The sequence below is a fragment of the Choristoneura fumiferana genome, chromosome 4 (assembly GCF_025370935.1).
Source record: "Choristoneura fumiferana chromosome 4, NRCan_CFum_1, whole genome shotgun sequence".
Lineage (NCBI taxonomy): Eukaryota > Metazoa > Arthropoda > Insecta > Lepidoptera > Tortricidae > Choristoneura > Choristoneura fumiferana.
In genome coordinates, this window is record NC_133475.1 from 7,485,738 (window position 1) to 7,504,608 (window position 18,871).

Consider the following 18,871-nt stretch of genomic DNA (forward strand, 5'->3'; position numbering starts at 1 on the left):
GGGACGAGAACAGAATGAAAGATCTGTCAGCTTTATAAGTAAGTTGCCTTCGCAAGCATTTTATCAAAACGGCTGGATAACAAATTCCATCGAATATATATAGGACAGGCTATGGCGGCGACTATACGGCTTTAGGTCTCCTACTAGTCAGTAGCACGTAGCCACGTGCCTTCGTCTTAGTAAAAGCATACTTTACCCAAAATCTTAACAGTTGCAGCAAAAAAGACGACCTACAACGAACACCTTAAATACACACTGCGTTTTGATAGCCTTACTGCAAGACTAACATGTCATCAACGTAAACTCACAAAAATACTTTTGTGACTAACCTTTCCTCGCGTTACACATACTTTCCGCATAACGAGGTGTCAACAATACGTGATCAGTAGAAAATCAAATCATCATTAAAGTATTAGTGAGGAATCCCCTTTCGCAACCACAGTGCATTCAACTCTTGAATCATACAGTAAATAATCTAGAGGGAAACAACATAAGACATGCAGACAACAAAAACGTGGGAGTTGTCCGTGCAAACAATGAGACAAGAGAACTAATTAAATATTTTACTTATAAACGGCATCTCACTTACTATTGTTTTTTGTGGATGATAAATTAAATAGTAGGTTATTACTTTGAGTTAGAGTAAAAGTATGCGACAAAAATCTGGGTGATTTATTATTGGCACAGTTTTTACATCAAACAAATGGTATAGTGCAGTCTGGAAACTTGGTTAGTCGAGAAGACTAGACATAAAAAAATATTATTCGATCTAACTCAGGTCTCTAAATTCAGCGTGCACTCCAGCTGTCTTTAGCTTTAATAATAATAATAATAAAAGTCCAGAAAAACTAACATAATCAAAAAATATATTTTTTCTTACCAATTTTATTTGCTGATTGTACAGTCAAGGAAACTGAATCACGTACCAGGGTGGAACCTTAGTGCTACTAATGTCATATTGACATCTCATACATTTGCCAAAGAAACGTACGTACGTTGATTATGAAAAAGTTCCACCCTGGACGAGTTTCAATTTCCTCGACTGTAGCCGCCACTCGCATTATATTTTCATCCTATCTACAATATACAACACCTTAAGTCGACCCGAACTAAAAGTGGGTCAAAGACTTGCAAGATTTGACTACATTCTATCAAACTGTCAAATCATTCCCACAAAAAAAAACAAATAAACAAACAGATTTAGAAACTTTCGCATTTATAATATTTGTGGGATACGAACAAGGTAAAGTAGACGGACCCATAATACAGAACAGACAGGAGGAAAGAAAATTAATAACGCAGGTTACCTTTAGCAGGCCACTTACCAGGTTTAGGCGGGAGCGCCGGCACCGGTTCGTAGGGCGGCGGCTCGAAGGGCGCGGGCTGCGCGTCCAACATCACGACGAAGTTTGAAGGGAACACGCCCACGCGGCCCTGCCGTCTGCCCTGCCACCAACCTTCTTCCACCTAAGGAAAAAGTTCGCTATCAAAATGTATACTAACAGTTCCTGAAGTTACGAGTTAATGAAGTTAGTCGATTAAGGTCACCGACATAGCTCAGCGCATTACCAAGCTGAATGTAGCGGTAAGCAGGCCACATATCTCACATATGGCGCAAAATTGATGGCCAGGGACAGACTAATTCTTAAACTGAGACCGCGTACGGAGTGTAAGGCGTCCTGCGTAGCTAGGTTTGGTGATGACATTGGTTACGCAGCGGACAAGGAATGGCGCAGAACAACTGAAGATGCGAGGAGGCATAAATTTGTCCACCAGTTAAGTGGACTGACACAGGCTGATGGTGATAACAGTAAGTACGTTATTGTCAATAGTCGCGCCATAACATCTGCCATAACATTTGCTATACTATTGCCAAAGGAAGACGGCGGGCACTTTCGGAGTATTTTGACTTCGAGTTATTATTAGCAAAACAAAGTAAATTAGAAATAATATATAGGTAAAAGATTAAAATCATATGAGTTAAATATCCTCCTGAGTCCCGACATTTTTTAACAAACCTAACGTTTAAGACCTAGACATGGTTGACCTGCTTGCTTTGTTATTTTGGACATTATTTCAAAACCCTTAGAATTCTTTATTCAATGAACAATTTGTACTTTATAAAGTACATTCGGCCGTTATTCTTAGTGTTAATTGATCCTTTATAACGACTTAGGAGGATATACATAGCGGCACAAAAATTATACTTGATTACTTATTACTGCATACATTTGCGGGCCAGATTTTTTGCCGCTCAGTATATCTTGACTTTACATTCATTTACGTTAACATTAAGTGGCTCACCTCTCCAAGTACATCGATCACGTCGCCGACGTTGAGCGGGAGCTCGTCAGGGTTCGCCGGCTGGTAGCTGAACACGGCGCGGCACCGGCCCGACACGCCCGCACTGCTTCTGGACAGACATAAGGGGTTAGGATGCGTTTCCACTAGAGATGTGCAAGGAATAAATTCGTCATGATCGCTTCATTTATATACCTATACCGTCTAAAAGCATTATTTAAAAAATGTAAGTAATGCATTGAATTAAAGGGAGATTATATTGAAAAATAAAAATAGTCAAAAAATCTGAATATTTTTTTTTTACCTTAAGGCTTAGAACTTTTAAGCCGCCCCTCGTATATAGTTTTTGCGATTAGGCGCGGTAAATGTGGCCATATTAGTCATACACCTACATAGAAATACGAAAGAAATTAGCACATACCTTTTTGTGAACAACGGAATATTGAATAAAACGAAACAACAACAAAGGAAAATCAGTAAATAAACATGTATTAAGTTTAAATATAAACAATTGAAGCAAAAGCAGTGACACACTTTAAGAAATATCAATAATCCTTTACAAGTATCGAAATTATTTTACAAAAGTTCATTTCCAAGATTGCTACAGAAAACTAAACAATAGAAAGACATTAATAAGTGTAAATAAATGAGCAATAATGGAAGGCACAGCTGAAGTTCTAACCTTTTTTATAAACACTGTAGTAAAAATAATCACATAAATATACACAATTACACTAAAAATATACATCACTACCTACTTAGCTTACCTATTCCCAATAGATAAAATGATTTCCAAATTTTTAAAATATGTATATTTTTTTGCGTCAACAAGGGCCACAGAACGATTTTAGTAAGAGCGACTTAATGTTTAGTCGCAGACCGGCCGTCTTATCGGAGCGTTATCCGCACTGATAAGATACTGTACAGGTTCATTATAAATAACGCTAATCAAAAAATTATCACGTATTATAACAAACTATATCCCCACGCCTAACGCCGCCTCCACGCCCGATTGTCTGATTAAATCTAACAAAGAAAAACTGAAGAATCATTTGCGCATTTACTAATGGTAAAGCCGAGTTTAGACTTGCAAGAAAAATCGTGCAAGTTGTATTAGGTACATTGCGATGCCGTAAAGCCAACGAGTTTGTAGTGGTCAATCGAGCGCCGCAATTTAATGCATCTTGCACGATTTTTCTTGCAAGTCTAAACTCGGCTTAATATTATTCCAGAACGATAAAAGTTCGTCAACCAGTTTATTGGTTAATGTATGAATCTGAATCAATTACATTATCATTAATTATCAAAATGCATTTTAGGTGACGTTTAGATAGTAATTAATTAAGCTCAAAAATGTTAGTGCCTTCCCCTTCGTCATCATCATCATCATCATCAGGCGGAAGACGTCCACTGCTGAACAAAGGCTTCCCACTTAGACCGCCACAATGACCGACAACTCGCCACTTGCATCCACCGGTTTCCCGCAACTCTCACGATGTCGTCAGTCCACCTGGTAGGAGGCCTGCTCTCGAGAACTTCTCTACCCCAACGGTTATCTGTTCTTCGAGCGATATGGCCCGCCCATTGCCACTTCAACTTGTCTTTTTTCCAGCTATGTCAGTGACTTTAGTTCTTCGACGAATTTCCGTATTCCGGATTCTATCGCGCAAAGAAACCCCCTTGCATCTCATCAATCAGGTAGGTACTATAGCGCGAAAGTGACGAAATTCAAGGATATAGACAGATCCAGTTTTAAGCAGCTGTCAATAAACACATTATAGGTTTATGAAAGTGAGGTAAGTAATATTGTCACATATTTGTTTACTTTAAAATATGCAATGTCACTTAAACTTTCAGTGCGAATGTGATTTTCTGATGAAAACACTAAGTAGGTATCCCGCGGCTGAAAACTCGTTTCAAACGATCATAGTAATCACAGCTGATATTTAGTAACATTAGATGTATTGTGTTTGTATTAATATTTGTATAATTAAAAGCCACTACGAACATGTTAGAATTGTAAGCTGTGTATCTATCACACATGACGTAATCCTACAATATATATACTTACGGATACTAAATCATCAAGCACTATGACATCATTCAAGTTTACCTATAAACAACAAGAAGCTACCGACGAATTGCGAAATTCTGTTTTGCCTAATAAATCAATAAATTACTTTTAGTCCTACAACGGGAGTAGCTTTCACCTGATCGACTGTATAAACGCGGTAAAAATTATAAAAAACAACAAAACGGAACCAGTTGTGTCGAATTACAAAACGTCTGATGTGTGTCAGTGAACTAGAAATAGAAGACTCGCACGGTAGTTGTATCTAAACCAGTTCCAGTACTCGAGTGCGTACAAAACTGTGGGACCCGAGAGGCTGTTGGCTTTAACAGTATGGCAAGCATTAACACAGCGCACTTGAACGTGACCTTTCTTTAAGAACCTGTTGATTTATGGGAAGATAATGAGGACTACAATGTGGCAATGATTTAAAGACGAATGTACTGTATGCCAAAATTTTAGATACCTACAGGAGTATAGGAGTCAAAGCAAAAAATTGGTTAGGTAGGTACACTACACGGCACGGCTCTGTTGACAAGGATATTAGACCGTGTCCATATTTTTAGACTTGGTACCGATATACATATTTGATGTTCGTTGGACGTAGGTAGGTACTGTTGGTGCTTCAGTAACCTCAATGAGTAACCAGCAAATTATTTAAATATCGATATGGGTTTATTACATTCAAGAATCAATGAAGAATCCTTTCGGCCGATCGAATAAAATAAGACTGCCTGCTTCAGCACTGTACTATTACTTGTACTTTTACTTATTCTGTGGCTTCAGGAAGAAGACTTGTTCTTGAGCAACGCGAAGCGAGGCATTTTTAACATTGTACAATGTACAAACGAAATTTCAAAAGTCTACGTATCAAATATTTGTATATAATATTATATTATATTGTTATAATATAATATTATTGTAATATTCATAGGTACAACATAATATAACTATAGCTGTTGGCCCCAACTTGGTTTGCATCTAACCTATGTAAGGATTTTTCCGCGATAAAAATTAATAGTAAAGATCTCTATGAATAGAAAGAAAAGACAAATAGGTTCAGTAGTTGCAGTTATATACAAATCAGGGATGTTACGGAGCTCCGATTCCGTTTCCGTTAAGTCGGAACTTCCGTTTGATATTAAACATCCGTTTCGGTTCCGGTTCCGTTATTTTTGAAACGGAAGTTATATCGGATGTCAATGCTTAGCGCGGCGACTGGACATGCGCGGCGTACATCAAAAACATATGAGGGCTAATTATGTAACGTTTCTGTTCTGACACTCGCGATCACAATCAAATGGCAGTTTTTGTATGCGAAAACTATCATTTGATTGTGATCGCGAGTGTCAGAAACGTTACGCAATAAACCCTCAGGTTTAGTAGACCTACCCTTAACATCTCGTCCACCTATCACTCAGGTTCCGATTCTGGTTCCGGTTCCGTTTCTGGTTCAGATGCACTAAATTGAATACATCTGGTTCCGCTTTCGGTTCCGATAAAATCACATCCGTTACATCCCTGATACAAATCCCCTAAATACATACAAACAAAGTATTTCTTTAATCAGTATTCTTCAGTGCACTTTAACCTTTGGCCGTCTACGAGACTCCTTGCATTATTAAAATCATTCCGAAAATGTGCTCCAGGAAACCGCTCTCGCAATGTCCGTACTTTTTGAACGTGAACGCGAAAATATTATTATGCTGCCGATTCATACTGTACCTACATTCGTCATAAATATGTAACAAACTCGGTCATAAAGTACGCTACATAAATGTCCAGAATGGTTTGCGCTTCTCTGCCGGCTTAGTAATCTCTGCAAATTAATCTTGATTTTGTCGACACCCGCTAAGAAATTGTTTGAAGCAGAACATAGCGGACAGCCCGCCCACTCGACTGTGTTAACCCAGTAGGTTTATTGTCTCTTCGCAATTTAAAAATGAAGTCAACAATCAAAGCTTAGAGCAATCAAATATATCTAGTCGTCAACGTAAACGGACTAGCGGCGTAAAAAAGATGAGATTGGATGAATTCGCAGTTGAAGAGGAAAAACTTTCTCCCGTGTAGTTAGTTGGAAAACTATGGAAGTTGTTTGTTGGCCTCAACTGTCATTTTAGATATTCAATATGGATACTAAAATTAATTTCATGCGACGTAGCGTCAAAGTTAGGTATGGCAAGCTTAAATAAACAAATGGCATATCATAACTTCTGCACCTTAACATTTGCTCCGAAAAAGCTAAGTCTAGCTAGACAGAATAAACCTACTAATTTCTCTTATCACCACATCGCACTCAGAAATAATTTAACAAGGTTATGTCAGGACAATATTGATGACCGAGGTCCCGACCGGATGGCGTGCCGAATCTCCAATTTAGGCGCCGGGTCAGTTCTCAATAGGTAAATAGATAAAGATGTAAATTTTATGAACTGACGTCAAACTTTGCACATTGTGTTCCTACTTAATATTGCTGTTTCCTGTTAGTCTCTTAAATGGAAATAACGGCCTATGTGGAATATCACTATGAGCTCGTTTGGAAAAAATACGGCTAATAAGCGCGTCGCACAGCCGTTGCTACAATATTGTATTAATATGAATTATTAACTGGGCAAGTATCATCATCATTATTATCCCAGCCTATAAACGTCCCACTGCTGGGCACAGGCCTCTGGGCTCAGGTATATTATGACATTTTTCTTTATCCTACACCCAAGCACCTAAAATATACATTTATACTCGTATACATACATTACGCCACCAACCTACATTGTTATAAGTAGGATAACGAGGTACCTATTATAAAATGGGTATGGCACTTTCGGCGACCTAATAAATAATATTTGTTCCTAAAATAGTAGGTGTCACTAAAACTCAATCAACAAACAATATAGAAAAGGCTTCCTAAAAATGAATAATAATCACTATCGAACTGCAACGAAAAATGTAGTCATGTGGAATAAACGTACGCAGAGGGTAAGTGTACGCAATCACATACATTTCGGTCGAATAGTTAAGTACCTCTATAAGTAGTGCCACGAGAGTTGAAGTGAATGATTGATGATTACACACACAGCTATAAAACGAACTGATTGCATAAAAGTAAGGAGGAAGGAAGGAATGAATGAAATGAATAAGTAAATGTCAAATTCCTGCTGTCATTAGATGACATGTTCTTGTGTGCGTGACTTCAACTCTGGTGGCATTACCTATTTATAGCTAAGTTAGTTTGTTGCTTAGAAAATGGGTTAATGCAGAGATTGTGTTATGGTTTAAAAATAATCTAAATATGAAACAAAAAAAATGTGTGCACATTAATAGCCGGAAAAGCCAAAAAATTGCGACATCTCATAAGAAAATATAGGTAGTGCCACGAGAGTTAAAGTGACTGAATTATTGCATAAAAGGAGAATGAATGAATGAATGTCAAAATCCCGCTGTCACATTACATACATGACATGTTCTGTTCTTGTGTGCCTGCCTGACCAAAACCCTGGTGGCACACCTATACCAATGGTGACATTTATATTCTGCAGTTCGGCCCCACCCTCACCTGGCAGCGGCGGGCTCGGTGACGACGGACACGAAGTTGTCCGGGAACATGCCGCGTCGGCCGCGCAGCTCGCCACGCCACCAGCCGCCTGGCAGCCGCTCCACGTCCCGCAATACCTCGCCCGGCCGGATCGTCAACTCGTCCGGCTCGGACGCGTCGTACGCGTAGTTTGCTATGCAGGACACTGTTGAAATAAATTGTTTTGTTATAGAATACTAATAATTTAAAAGGAGTCAAACATTCTTACTTAGTAGGAGAAGCGCTGCTTAAATAAGGATGTGTTGATTGTGTACGGTTTTTTTTTTCTCGTATCAAAGAGATGTGAAGTTAAATTAAATGTGTGGTATGATGAATTTCGACCCTCTGAACTCAGTCCGAAATCCCAAGTCTCTTTCTCAGGAATCTTGTAATATTTTAAACTATTTGATCAAATATGTAAAATGGATGATATCAGTAAAGCAGTTCTCAAGTTATGTTATGGCATCACAAAAGAAGATAGAGATTAATTTTTGTGTATCTCTAATATATAGCACACAGATATTACAACCAATGAAACAGACAACTAAAGAACCCAACCAACTGTGAAATATCTGATAGAAGGCTTATAATAATAATAATAAAAAAAAACATATATATAAAATTCTCATGTCACAACGTTTGTGACCAAACTCTTCTGAAACAGCTTGACCGATTTTTATGAAATTTATTGTATATAATTTGGTATGTCTGGGAATGGGACGTAATAGTACATTGTGTCTTAAAGGCGGTAAATAAGGAATTACGAACGAGAGTATATTAGAAGCCCGAAGTCGAAGACTGAGGGCTTTAATGAGTCGATGTTCGTAATTCTAGTACCGCCCGTGCGACATACAATGTTTTTCATCACATTTGCAAGTAAAATTTTATATTTGTAAAATAAATAATATAATTCTTCCAAATATTGGCGATACCTTAGGCTGTGCTCTTGGCAACGTCGCCCTCTACCTCCCTCGGCATGCGCCGCAGCGTGCGTGTGCATGTGGTGGTCCATGTAGTCCTGCAGCAGCGGGCACAGCACCATCAGTACGGGCACCAACTTATTTACCGACCTTGGGCTTCATGACAAGAAAATGTGTACGCGCAATGACTCATTTACCGACCACGGGTTTCATGACAAGCACATTAAGGTCGAGGGTTTTATTTGGGGGGTTGCAACTAAGGTAGCCTGCATGTTACGACACTGTTTACGAGCAAGTGTGATGAAAACTATTTTTCATACTTCTTCACGGCGTGGACGGAGTCGCGGGCAACAGCTAGTATAGATATAACATTTAATTGTATTTCTAGTTTGTATTTGAATGAAGATTTCCTTTAAATATGAGAACAAAAAAAAATTTATTGCACTATACTTTTTAATTGGATACATACTGTATTTCGATGGTTGAAATGCTAATTGATCTATGCGCCATTTTCACGAAAAATTTGGAACAGCTCAAACAACAGAGAAAAATTCACTGTAAGTACAGTACATAACTCAATCAATAGCATAACCAAACTTTTAGAATCTTACAACATTTTTATTCTGGTTTGATATTATTAATATGTATGAATGAATATCTTTCATTTGATTGTTATTGAAGAACTTGGACAAAGGTTTTGTGAATTCAGTTTGCAGATCATTATTAGAGTCACCACCAGTAAGCTAATGTTACAATAGTTGTAGGGCACCGGTACCGGTTTTGGCCACCAAAAGCCTGTTTTTGGCCAGTTGACATTTGCAGTTATATACAAAAAGTTATAGTATTAAAATAATATGTTTAGTGTGTTTTCAAAAGTTTATACTGGAATGAATAGTTTATAATGATTTATTACTATAAATTTATTTCAAACATATCATATTTAAACAATAAATGGTATGTGGCCACAAACGGTACTTCTGCCCTATAATTGGTTTTTGTTGCTAAAAAAAGTGGTATGAAAAAAAAAGGCATGGAAGTATAGTGGTTTGACTTATGGCCTCTCAAGCAGAGGATTGTCAGTTTGAGTTGAGTTTGCGCTATGTTTGAAAAAAATTATCTACATTTTAAATTTTACCATAAATACATTTCTATGCATTTCTATGATATGTGTGAAGATTTCAATCTGCTGGCCATAATCAAAATAAATACTTAAAGTTTGGTACTGAGAGATTGCACAGTATAAGCTTCCATTAAATTAAAATGTTTATATCAAATTTTCACTATTATACAGCTCTGGCAAATATTTAGTTTTCCAAAAGGGTTCTGTCACAAAAAAAGTTTGAGAACTGCTCAAATAAAAGTAAAGTCTGATGCAAACATTGACACACCACTTGCAATCCAAACTAATATTGCCCATGCAAATGTTATTGTAAAGCACTCTCTGTAGTTTGTCTGGGTGTCAGAGGCCTGGCAACCTCACTTACAGGTTCCCCTGCTTCAGGGCATTAGTCTCCACCACACAGTTTCTCTATCTACCTACCTTGGTTGAATGAATTTGTTAAATTGCATGTTACTGTTTACTTTGTGGTGGACAAAATGAATGCTTTATTACTTTACTTACTACATTATAAACGCGAAAGTACATATCTCTTGTCTGTTTATCTATTACCTCTTCACCCTTTACCTCCTTAGCGCTAGCAAACTTTATAAAATACAAATTATTCATTGAATAAATAATTTTAAGAATTATGAAATAATATCCAAAATAACAAAGCCGGTGAACCACGTCTAGGTCTTAAATAGTATGTCTGTTAACCCCTTGTATGAGGGAACTAAAAAAAGTACTGGATTCTAGTCTCATCTGTTTTAATAAGCATAATTTTTGCTGAATTAGAAAAAAAATATGAAAGCTTTAAATTTGACATGGATCTGTGTCTTGAGCATACAAGGTGATAAAAAAAAATTGGACTCAGGAAGTTAAATAGCTGGACCAATTAGGATGAAATTTAGTATCAGGATTGTTTGAGACCCTGGGAAGTATATACATTATATAGTTTTTTATCCCAGGAAATTGCAGTTGATGTGGGGTTGTCCACACATAAAAGTCAGGTACAATTGGTTATTTCTATGAGCTACAATTAAACTTTTATGTGAAACATTAAACATAAAATTAAACTTCTGCAGATGAATTACTCATCAATTCTATGATTCATTTCTTTTTAACATTATGACTCCCTATTTACATTCTTATCAGATCAAATAAACAAATGTTAAGTTAACTTGACTCATTTTGTTTTCAAAAGACAAATTACTCACAATAAAGTGACAAATTTGCAAGCTTGTTGTGACCCCCAGACTGCCCAGAGGAAAGATATTGCTTAATAAAACTTAGGCGTAACATTCAAATGCTAATATTGAGGCGCGTCTCGCGTTTTGTTTATTAGAATTCCGCATGCACATGACATCACAATGCCAAGAACATGACTCATTCTACACAGTTCAAGAACTCTGCTATACACACTTATTCACACAAATATCGAGATTAAATAAAAACCGAATCAAATACTACCAAAAATGTACATTAGGCAGCTGATAAGATAACAAAATCCTGTAACAGATTTTCCAAAATTGACACCTGAGATCTACGATGTATGTACTAACATTTTCCAAATTTAAGATTAATTTAAAGGAAAAGTAAATGTGTATTTGCATCAAGAAATAAGCTGGGCCAACTACGTCAGCTGAATTCATGTCGCGTACGGTACAGTTACTCGATTCATACACAAACAAGACGTATCAGCTAACACAAACTACTTACCCTTTTGATTCCCATTTGTCTCCATTTCTATTAATAATAAATATCACATGTTCACAACACATACACTGAAAACACCAACAGTATTTCGATTACTATTTTACGCCACGACCTATTGCCGATACAACAAGAGATATTATAAAATAAGGGCAAGCGCGAGAACGAGACACTCGACCTTTTTTTTTAATAACGTCAGTCACATACTACCACAGACTACGCAACAAACGCTAGATTGCTAATAGGTAAAGTGTCACAACTTTGTTACCTTTCCAATGAATATTTTTTTTTTAATTGGTTTATTTATTATTTACTAAATATTTAAGAATAAATGGAAACACTTGCTTATCACTTGACTTTAAAACTAACTTATTATACCGTATTACTCGTAAAATATTTTTTTCCTGCATTTCTAATATATTATTATGCATAATGTTGGTACAACTGTTTTCCTTTGAGCATTTTACTATTTGAGATGCTATTGGAATTGCAATGAGTTTTTACGGAGGCGAAATATAGCTAGATGGCATTAGTATCTTGAGGTCCGTTTGACGTTTGCTCGTGATTGGTTAAATAACTAAATGAGCCAATCGCAAGCAAACGTCAAACTCAAGCGGACCTCACGATACTAACGCCATCTAGCGATGTTTCGCCTCAGTGAAAACCCTCTACATTTTGAACCATATGAAAGATTTTTGTATTTGCCACGTTTTTGCAGACTAATGATAACATCGACATCTACAATCCGTGAGCTCTTGGATTAAAAGTATTTTTATAATCTGTTCATGGCTTCTATACTCAACTAGCCTAGCTAGACTCAAAAATCATTTAGTTTATTGATTTCATTTTATTCATAACAATAATAAACCAAGCTACATTTAAATTAAATATTTTTGTACAAACCACAGGCTGCAAGAAACTACAAACTTTCCACAACAAAGGGTATGTTTTGTTAGATCAAAAGAATGATTCAATTCTAGAATTTTAACTTAGTTCCTGCAGTCAGTAGTAATGATTTTCTACTTTCTCAATGATCCAGCTGCATCTGGAGGAATGCCCAGTTCTTCATCGCTCCAAGTGCTGGGGTCAATATATGGCCATTCACCCTGAAAACATATAATTACATTTTTAGTCATCATCATCATCACATCAGCTGTAGTACGGCCACTGTTGGATATAAGCCTCCCCCATACATAGGCCAATATTCATTTTTAGGATGAACTTCTTAACTTACAAAAATAATTTCTAACAGTGAAACCCTAAAAATAAATATAACATTTGTAGTATCCATTACTTGGCTTCTCATTCATAATACTAACAGCTCAGCAAGCTACTGCTAATATCCTCTTCTCAAAGCATAATCTAATATTACATTTCGTACCTTTAGTAGAACTAGGGCAAAAACCCCTTCTTTTAAATTTCCCATTTTTAGATATTTAGACAATTTTGTCCTTGTATACCATTAGAACATCTCATTTTTTAATTTTTAGACAATTATGCCCTTGTATTACCATAAGTACAATTTATTAAGAACAGTAAGAAAATAGGTCCAAAGTTATTGTTGAGTAACTAAACTGGAAACCCAAATATCACAACAAGACAATTTTAAGAACTAAACTCATTAATATTATGATACTATTTTGATAGTCATTAAACAATCACTGTTATTCATAATACAGCCCCTTACAAAGATTCAATACACTTATTGTTATACATAAGTGTATCCGTCATGTTACACTAAGCAATTTTTTTCATTATTTTTACAGTTGTTTAAGTTTAGTTACAAAAAACCTTTGGGCAGTCAGGTAAAAATTACATTACAGGTTACAGACTGCTGAATGTATTCACTTACATAAACATGCTCAGGCTCGGTAGCAATGTGGTAAAGTATCCACCACCAACAAAGTCCTCCAATGATGTTGGCTCTCATTTCCACGCTCTTTGATGGCATAGGTGGAGGCACTCGGTATGACCAAGACCTGGAATAAACACAGTAAGTAAAACGGCACGGTCAGCAAAAGTGAAGTTCAAAATAATGCCGGAGTGCAAGAATTCAAAAGGAATTAAAAAAAAAACTAACTAATAATAAATAACAGTGACATAACAACACACCCATGGCCAGAATTCCTTTTAGGTTGTTTAGCGTTTTTAGCAGCATTTGTCACGCATTGCAATAGCAAGGCCCGGGAAACTAGTGTTTTAGTTAACATTTTGGTAAAAAACTTTCTTCGATTGGTCTTAATTTAATCCAAAATTATTAAAAGAAATTATAGCACCGAGCCGAGGCAACTCCAGGCGATTTGGCTCAACTCGCAAATGTCACCCACACCACGAGTCAGTGTTGCCAGGATCCTTGAACCAAATAAGTTACGTTCTTTGAGTATAAATTAACTCAAAATCAAATCAAACCGCTGGAGGGGCTCCTCGGGTTAAAATTCTACTATCCATCCAGTTACAGATGGCCGTTACGTGCCTTACTAGTAACGGTCAACGACGGCCGTCTCTAAGTGGATGGATGGATAGTTAGTAGAATTAGTACCCGAGCCTCTCGAGCAAAAACTCTCGTCAACATAACACATTTTAGTAAAAAACAAGATATTATTTATTAATTGCTTTTTCATTATAACTGGCTAGTGCTTATCCTCTAAAATTCCTGTAAAGTGTAGTAGGATTTTTCTACAAGGTATTTAGATAAGCACGGCAGTTTTAATGTTTGACCTTTAAGAATTTTAATTAAATCTGGACTTTTATTATATATTTTAATAAACATCGCATATGTACCCGGAATACGAATATTTTCAAAATAGAGGTTGGCAAAGCTAATCGGTTTTGATATGTAAATTATCGGTCGGGTGAAATGACTTTAGCTAGAGAGACAGAAAGTTAAGTTAGAGTTAACAAATGTACAAATTAGAAAATATATGAGATCAGGGTAAGGTTAATATTCCTAAATTTTTAAAAAATGGTCGACAGCTGATTTCGTGCTTATTATATATGCGAGAATATTTACAATTTTTTCTGTATTAATGAAAAGACTGTTAGAGTTGGTGCTGTTTCCCCAAAGAACTATTCCATACCGCAGCCAAGCGTGTGCGTACGCATAATAGGCGGAGGTTGCAGTTTTAGTGTCGGAAGTTCTAAGTTCAATTCGTACAGCGCGTAAGTAAACCTATTCAATTTACTAGCAAGGGACCGTTGTATGTGATTTTTCCAGTTTATATGTGTATCTATATTCAGGCCTAATATGGAAAATGGTCTACAGTGTGTAATATTGAATTATTGTAACAAAAATCTATTTTTAATGGTTGCTTTTGGTGAGGTCGAAATTGCATAATTTTGGTTTTCTTTAGTTTAGTTCTAAGTTATGATCACTTAACCAGGAAATGACTGTATTAAGGATGCATTCTAAGTTATTATTCGCCGTCAGGCTGGATGAGCATGCAAAAAGGTATTTTTAACCCCCGTGCCGGACGCAAAAAGGTAGGGGTGCAAGAGGGGTGTTAGAAATTTGACCGCTCTCTGTGTGTCTGTCTCTCTGTCCGTCCATGGCACCCCAAACGCTGAACCGGGTGTATTGATTTGTTTATTTCTGCTTTAAATCATCTTTTTTTGCTAATCATTCCAGTCGAAAGTTGTAATGCTGAACCTCCCGTTTGTATCCGGTTTGAACACTCGGATGCAATCACCCGGTGCCATTCCTCTCACACCAAGGTGTTATGAAGTTTCTCATAAAATATCGTGGAACCCTATGGTAGGCTTTACTCACCCCAGCTGTTAAACTTTCTACTCATATTGTTTTTGCAATTAATTATATTCAATATTCTTATTACCATCTTTATATACTTGCTAGTTGTCGCATAGCTTTTTGCGTAACTCCATTTTGACTTTCTGAAAAAATGCTATATTTTTCACAGAAGGAGTAAAGACGTGAAGACATCGCAGTTTCAATTATTTTTGAGAAGGTAGACAAGAGAGCTATTGGGCGGTAATTATTACAATCTAATCGGCATCCTTTTTTGTGTATAGGTTTTATAATAGATATCTTAAGTGGGTCCGGGAATACTCCTTCCAAAAAAGACTGATTTATCAAAATGGTCAAAGGTTCAACTAATTCTTTTGCGCATTTTTTAATTAGAATTGGTGGCATCTCATCATAGCCAAAACTACGTTTGTTTTTAAGATTACGGATAATATGATAGACCTCTTTAGATTCCACGGGCCGCAGATAGATGGAATTTGCAGTGGGCGCCTGCGCCGGGCGGCCGCGAGCGCGGTCCCTGCCGTCTTCTGCCCCCACTGATATAAAGAACTTATTGAAAGTATTCGCAATCACATTGGGATCTTCTGTGACAACATTTTGGATTTTTAATTTTATATTATCTTTTACTTTTCTTGGAAGTTTATTGGTTCGCTCTTTGACTATATGCCACATAGTTTTAGTTATATTATCTGATTTTTTTACTTTTTTAATGTATTGAAGTTTTTTAGATTTTTCTACTATTTTTTTTAATAACTTTTCATATTGTTTATAGTAATTTTTGAGAATGGGGTTATTTGATTTAGTAATGAGAATTTTTAGAAGACGTTTATTTTTACACGATGTTTTAATTCCAGTAGTAAGCCAATTTTTATAATTGCGATTTTTTAGTTTGGTTTTAACCTGCGGTATACATATATCTAGTTTACTGTTTAGGATATTCAGAAAGCATGTAAAGTTTTCATTTAAATCTTTGTCGCAGCTTATTATGGAGCTCCAATTTATTTTAGCAAGTTCGGATTTGAATTTTAGAATGTTTATGTCGGTAAATTTTCTTTTAGTCGTATACCAAACGTTTCTTTCTCTACTCTTTACATGTGGAATATTAAGGAGTACTCCCTTATGATCGGAAAACCCATATTCTTTTACAGTTATATTATTACTTCTGTCTTGGAAATTGGTAAATATTAAATCTATACATGTGGCACTATTTTCTGTCATTCTAGTTGGTTCGTTTACATGCTGGTTGAAATTACAGCTTCGCATTACATTTAACAGAGTTGAGGTCGCTAAAGATTTTTCTAAAACATTAACATTAAAATCTCCTCCAATAATTATGTTTTTTTTACTATCTTTTATAGCTAATATTTGTAGGAGTTTTTGCAGCGAATCATAAAATATTTCTGTTTGCCTATTTTTACTAGGCCAGTAAATAACAATAATTAGCAAATTTAGATGAGGAATTTCGGTAGCGCATGTTTCAAATATAAACTCTGTTGACATGCTCACGATATCCTTACGCTCTACACTAACAACATTATCCTTTAACATAATGCTCACTCCACCACCTTCATAGTTGCTTCGGCAGAAGGATGAAGCTACGTTATATCCGTCCAGTTTTAGGAGATCAATCTTAGGTTGTGTTATCCAAGTTTCTGTTAGACAGATTGCGTGTAAATCTTTTTCCAGTTCAGTGGCAGATTCTAACAAGTGCCGTTTATGTCTTATACTACGAATGTTCTGATACATAGTTTGAAGTTATTCACGAAAAGTATGCTTAGCAGAAGGTTCCTTATACGTGCTGCTGCTTTGCGTGTATCCCATTGTTAGTGGTATTGTCCAAGTTTTCGAAGCTTTCGACCCCTCTTTGATCATTTGCTTTAGAACTTTAGTTTGCTCAGTTCGACTGTATAAATTTTTCGGTGGAGTTTGAAGTAGAATGGGTATTGTTATGAATCTTGCCATCTATTTCAATTTATTCTGTCTTATTATAGCATGGTGTCCGTTTTTCCTTGCTTCTACAAGTAGGTTCCTCATATTTCTTCGATTTTGTATTGACTTTTCATCCAGAAATTCTGAAATGGCCAGTCCAGTGTTTTTGAAGTTACGGCTGTTCTGTATAAGGTACTTAGCCATCTTTTTGCTTAACAATTCTATAATTATTGGTCTCCGCGAACTTTTTCTTCCTATCCTCACCACATCCTCTACGTAGCCGGCTAAGTTAACGTTATATAGATCTTGAAAAATTCGAACAATCTCATTATATAAGTCGTGTTCTGTTTCCCAATTTGGTTCTATCAAGCCATAGAGGACAATCTTTTTGCTCGTTTCACTTTTTATTGTGTTACGTTCAGTTTTATTTGTGTCAATAATGGTCTTTGGAGAAGAGGTTATATGTTGTTGAAGCTCATCTATTGCCATCTTGAGTTTTTTATTTTCAATTTCCAATGTATTAATTTGCTTATTTATTTTCTTTATTTCTTGGCTCAGATCACTTTGCTCCTTTGTGAAGGCTGTATTGTTTTGTAACATTTCTTGTTTCAGTTTTGTTAGTTCATTTCCAAGTTCGCACATTATTGCAGATTTTATTTCATTGACTAACGAAAATTTGTTTTGTTCCAACTTCATATCCAATAATTTTTCAAATTGTTCTATTGTAATCGTATTTGTTTGGTTTTGCAGATCTTGTGAAGGTCGTTGGTTACTTTGAAAGTAGTTTTCGGTGGCTATTGTATTTCCTAGGATCTAGACTCGTCGTCAGAATCGGCAGTTTATTAGTGGATATTCGTCTCTTTCTGATTGTTTATTTCGACGTTAAACTTTCAGAATCCGCAGTCTCTGTGTCAGAGCTCGATGGTTCGATAAAAACAGCTGAAGAGCGTACTGGTGTATCGACATTTCCAATTTTAGATTTTTTGCAACAACATTCTGGACATTCCCATGTATTTTTCCGCTGAGAGTTCATAATCATATAGCGCTTAAACTCCACGTTTGCGCAATCTAAGTCATATTTTAATTTGCATTTGCAGCAAACACATAATTCATTTTTTTTCTTTGAAACGGAGTCTACAGCCAGCACAAACACTTGTTGGCGCCATTTTTGAGTGCAATCGGGTAAAAACAAAACCAAGAAAGATTAATATTCAAATCGTAAGTCTTGTGAAATTATAAGCTGGGGTTATTGAACTAACTAAACAAAAATCAGCTGATCAGATTCCACGAAAAGACCAAAGCACGTCGATTCCTGGAAATCCTCGGCCGCGGCTCGCGGCGTTTTTGAATTGTTTTGGCGCGTTATAACGTTTTTTCATACACTGTTTTTGGTTATAATTTCGGCAAAACTGTGTTCTTTTTTATTTTGGTTTCACTAACACTTAGATAATTGCACTTTGTTTCGTATTCTCACTATCGTTCTAAATGGAATCTAAGTTTTCAAAAA

At 36.2% G+C, this 18,871-nt stretch overlaps 2 protein-coding genes across 6 annotated transcripts in view; both read right to left on the reverse strand.

Moving 5' to 3' along the window:
• The window catches only part of cindr (CIN85 and CD2AP related), a 30,550-nt gene extending 18,677 nt beyond the window's left edge, over positions 1 to 11,873 (reverse strand). The window contains exons 1-5 of one of the 5 annotated variants that reach the window (XM_074086756.1): positions 11,682 to 11,873; positions 8,876 to 8,961; positions 7,926 to 8,109; positions 2,305 to 2,413; positions 1,326 to 1,467 (exon numbers count right to left, since the gene is read on the reverse strand). In XM_074086756.1, coding sequence (XP_073942857.1) covers positions 1,326 to 1,467; positions 2,305 to 2,413; positions 7,926 to 7,975 — 301 coding nt within the window. In that variant the 5' untranslated portion in view covers positions 7,976 to 8,109; positions 8,876 to 8,961; positions 11,682 to 11,873. Of the gene's footprint in view, positions 1 to 1,325; positions 1,468 to 2,304; positions 2,414 to 2,605; positions 2,690 to 3,068; positions 3,269 to 7,925; positions 8,110 to 8,875; positions 8,962 to 11,681 lie in introns of those variants that run through there. The other 4 variants (XM_074086755.1, XM_074086754.1, XM_074086758.1 and 1 more) reach the window with 4 other exon arrangements.
• A 629-nt stretch (positions 11,874 to 12,502) lies between these two features.
• LOC141427038 (NADH dehydrogenase [ubiquinone] 1 beta subcomplex subunit 2, mitochondrial-like) lies at positions 12,503 to 13,991 on the reverse strand. Its single transcript, XM_074086269.1, has 3 exons — positions 13,788 to 13,991; positions 13,528 to 13,654; positions 12,503 to 12,781 (listed from the first exon to the last, which is right to left on the reverse strand). The coding sequence occupies exons 1-3, from the start codon at positions 13,883 to 13,885 to the stop codon at positions 12,695 to 12,697; spliced, it is 312 nt and encodes a 103-aa protein (XP_073942370.1). The 5' UTR covers positions 13,886 to 13,991; the 3' UTR covers positions 12,503 to 12,694.
• Positions 13,992 to 18,871: the final 4,880 nt, after the last annotated feature.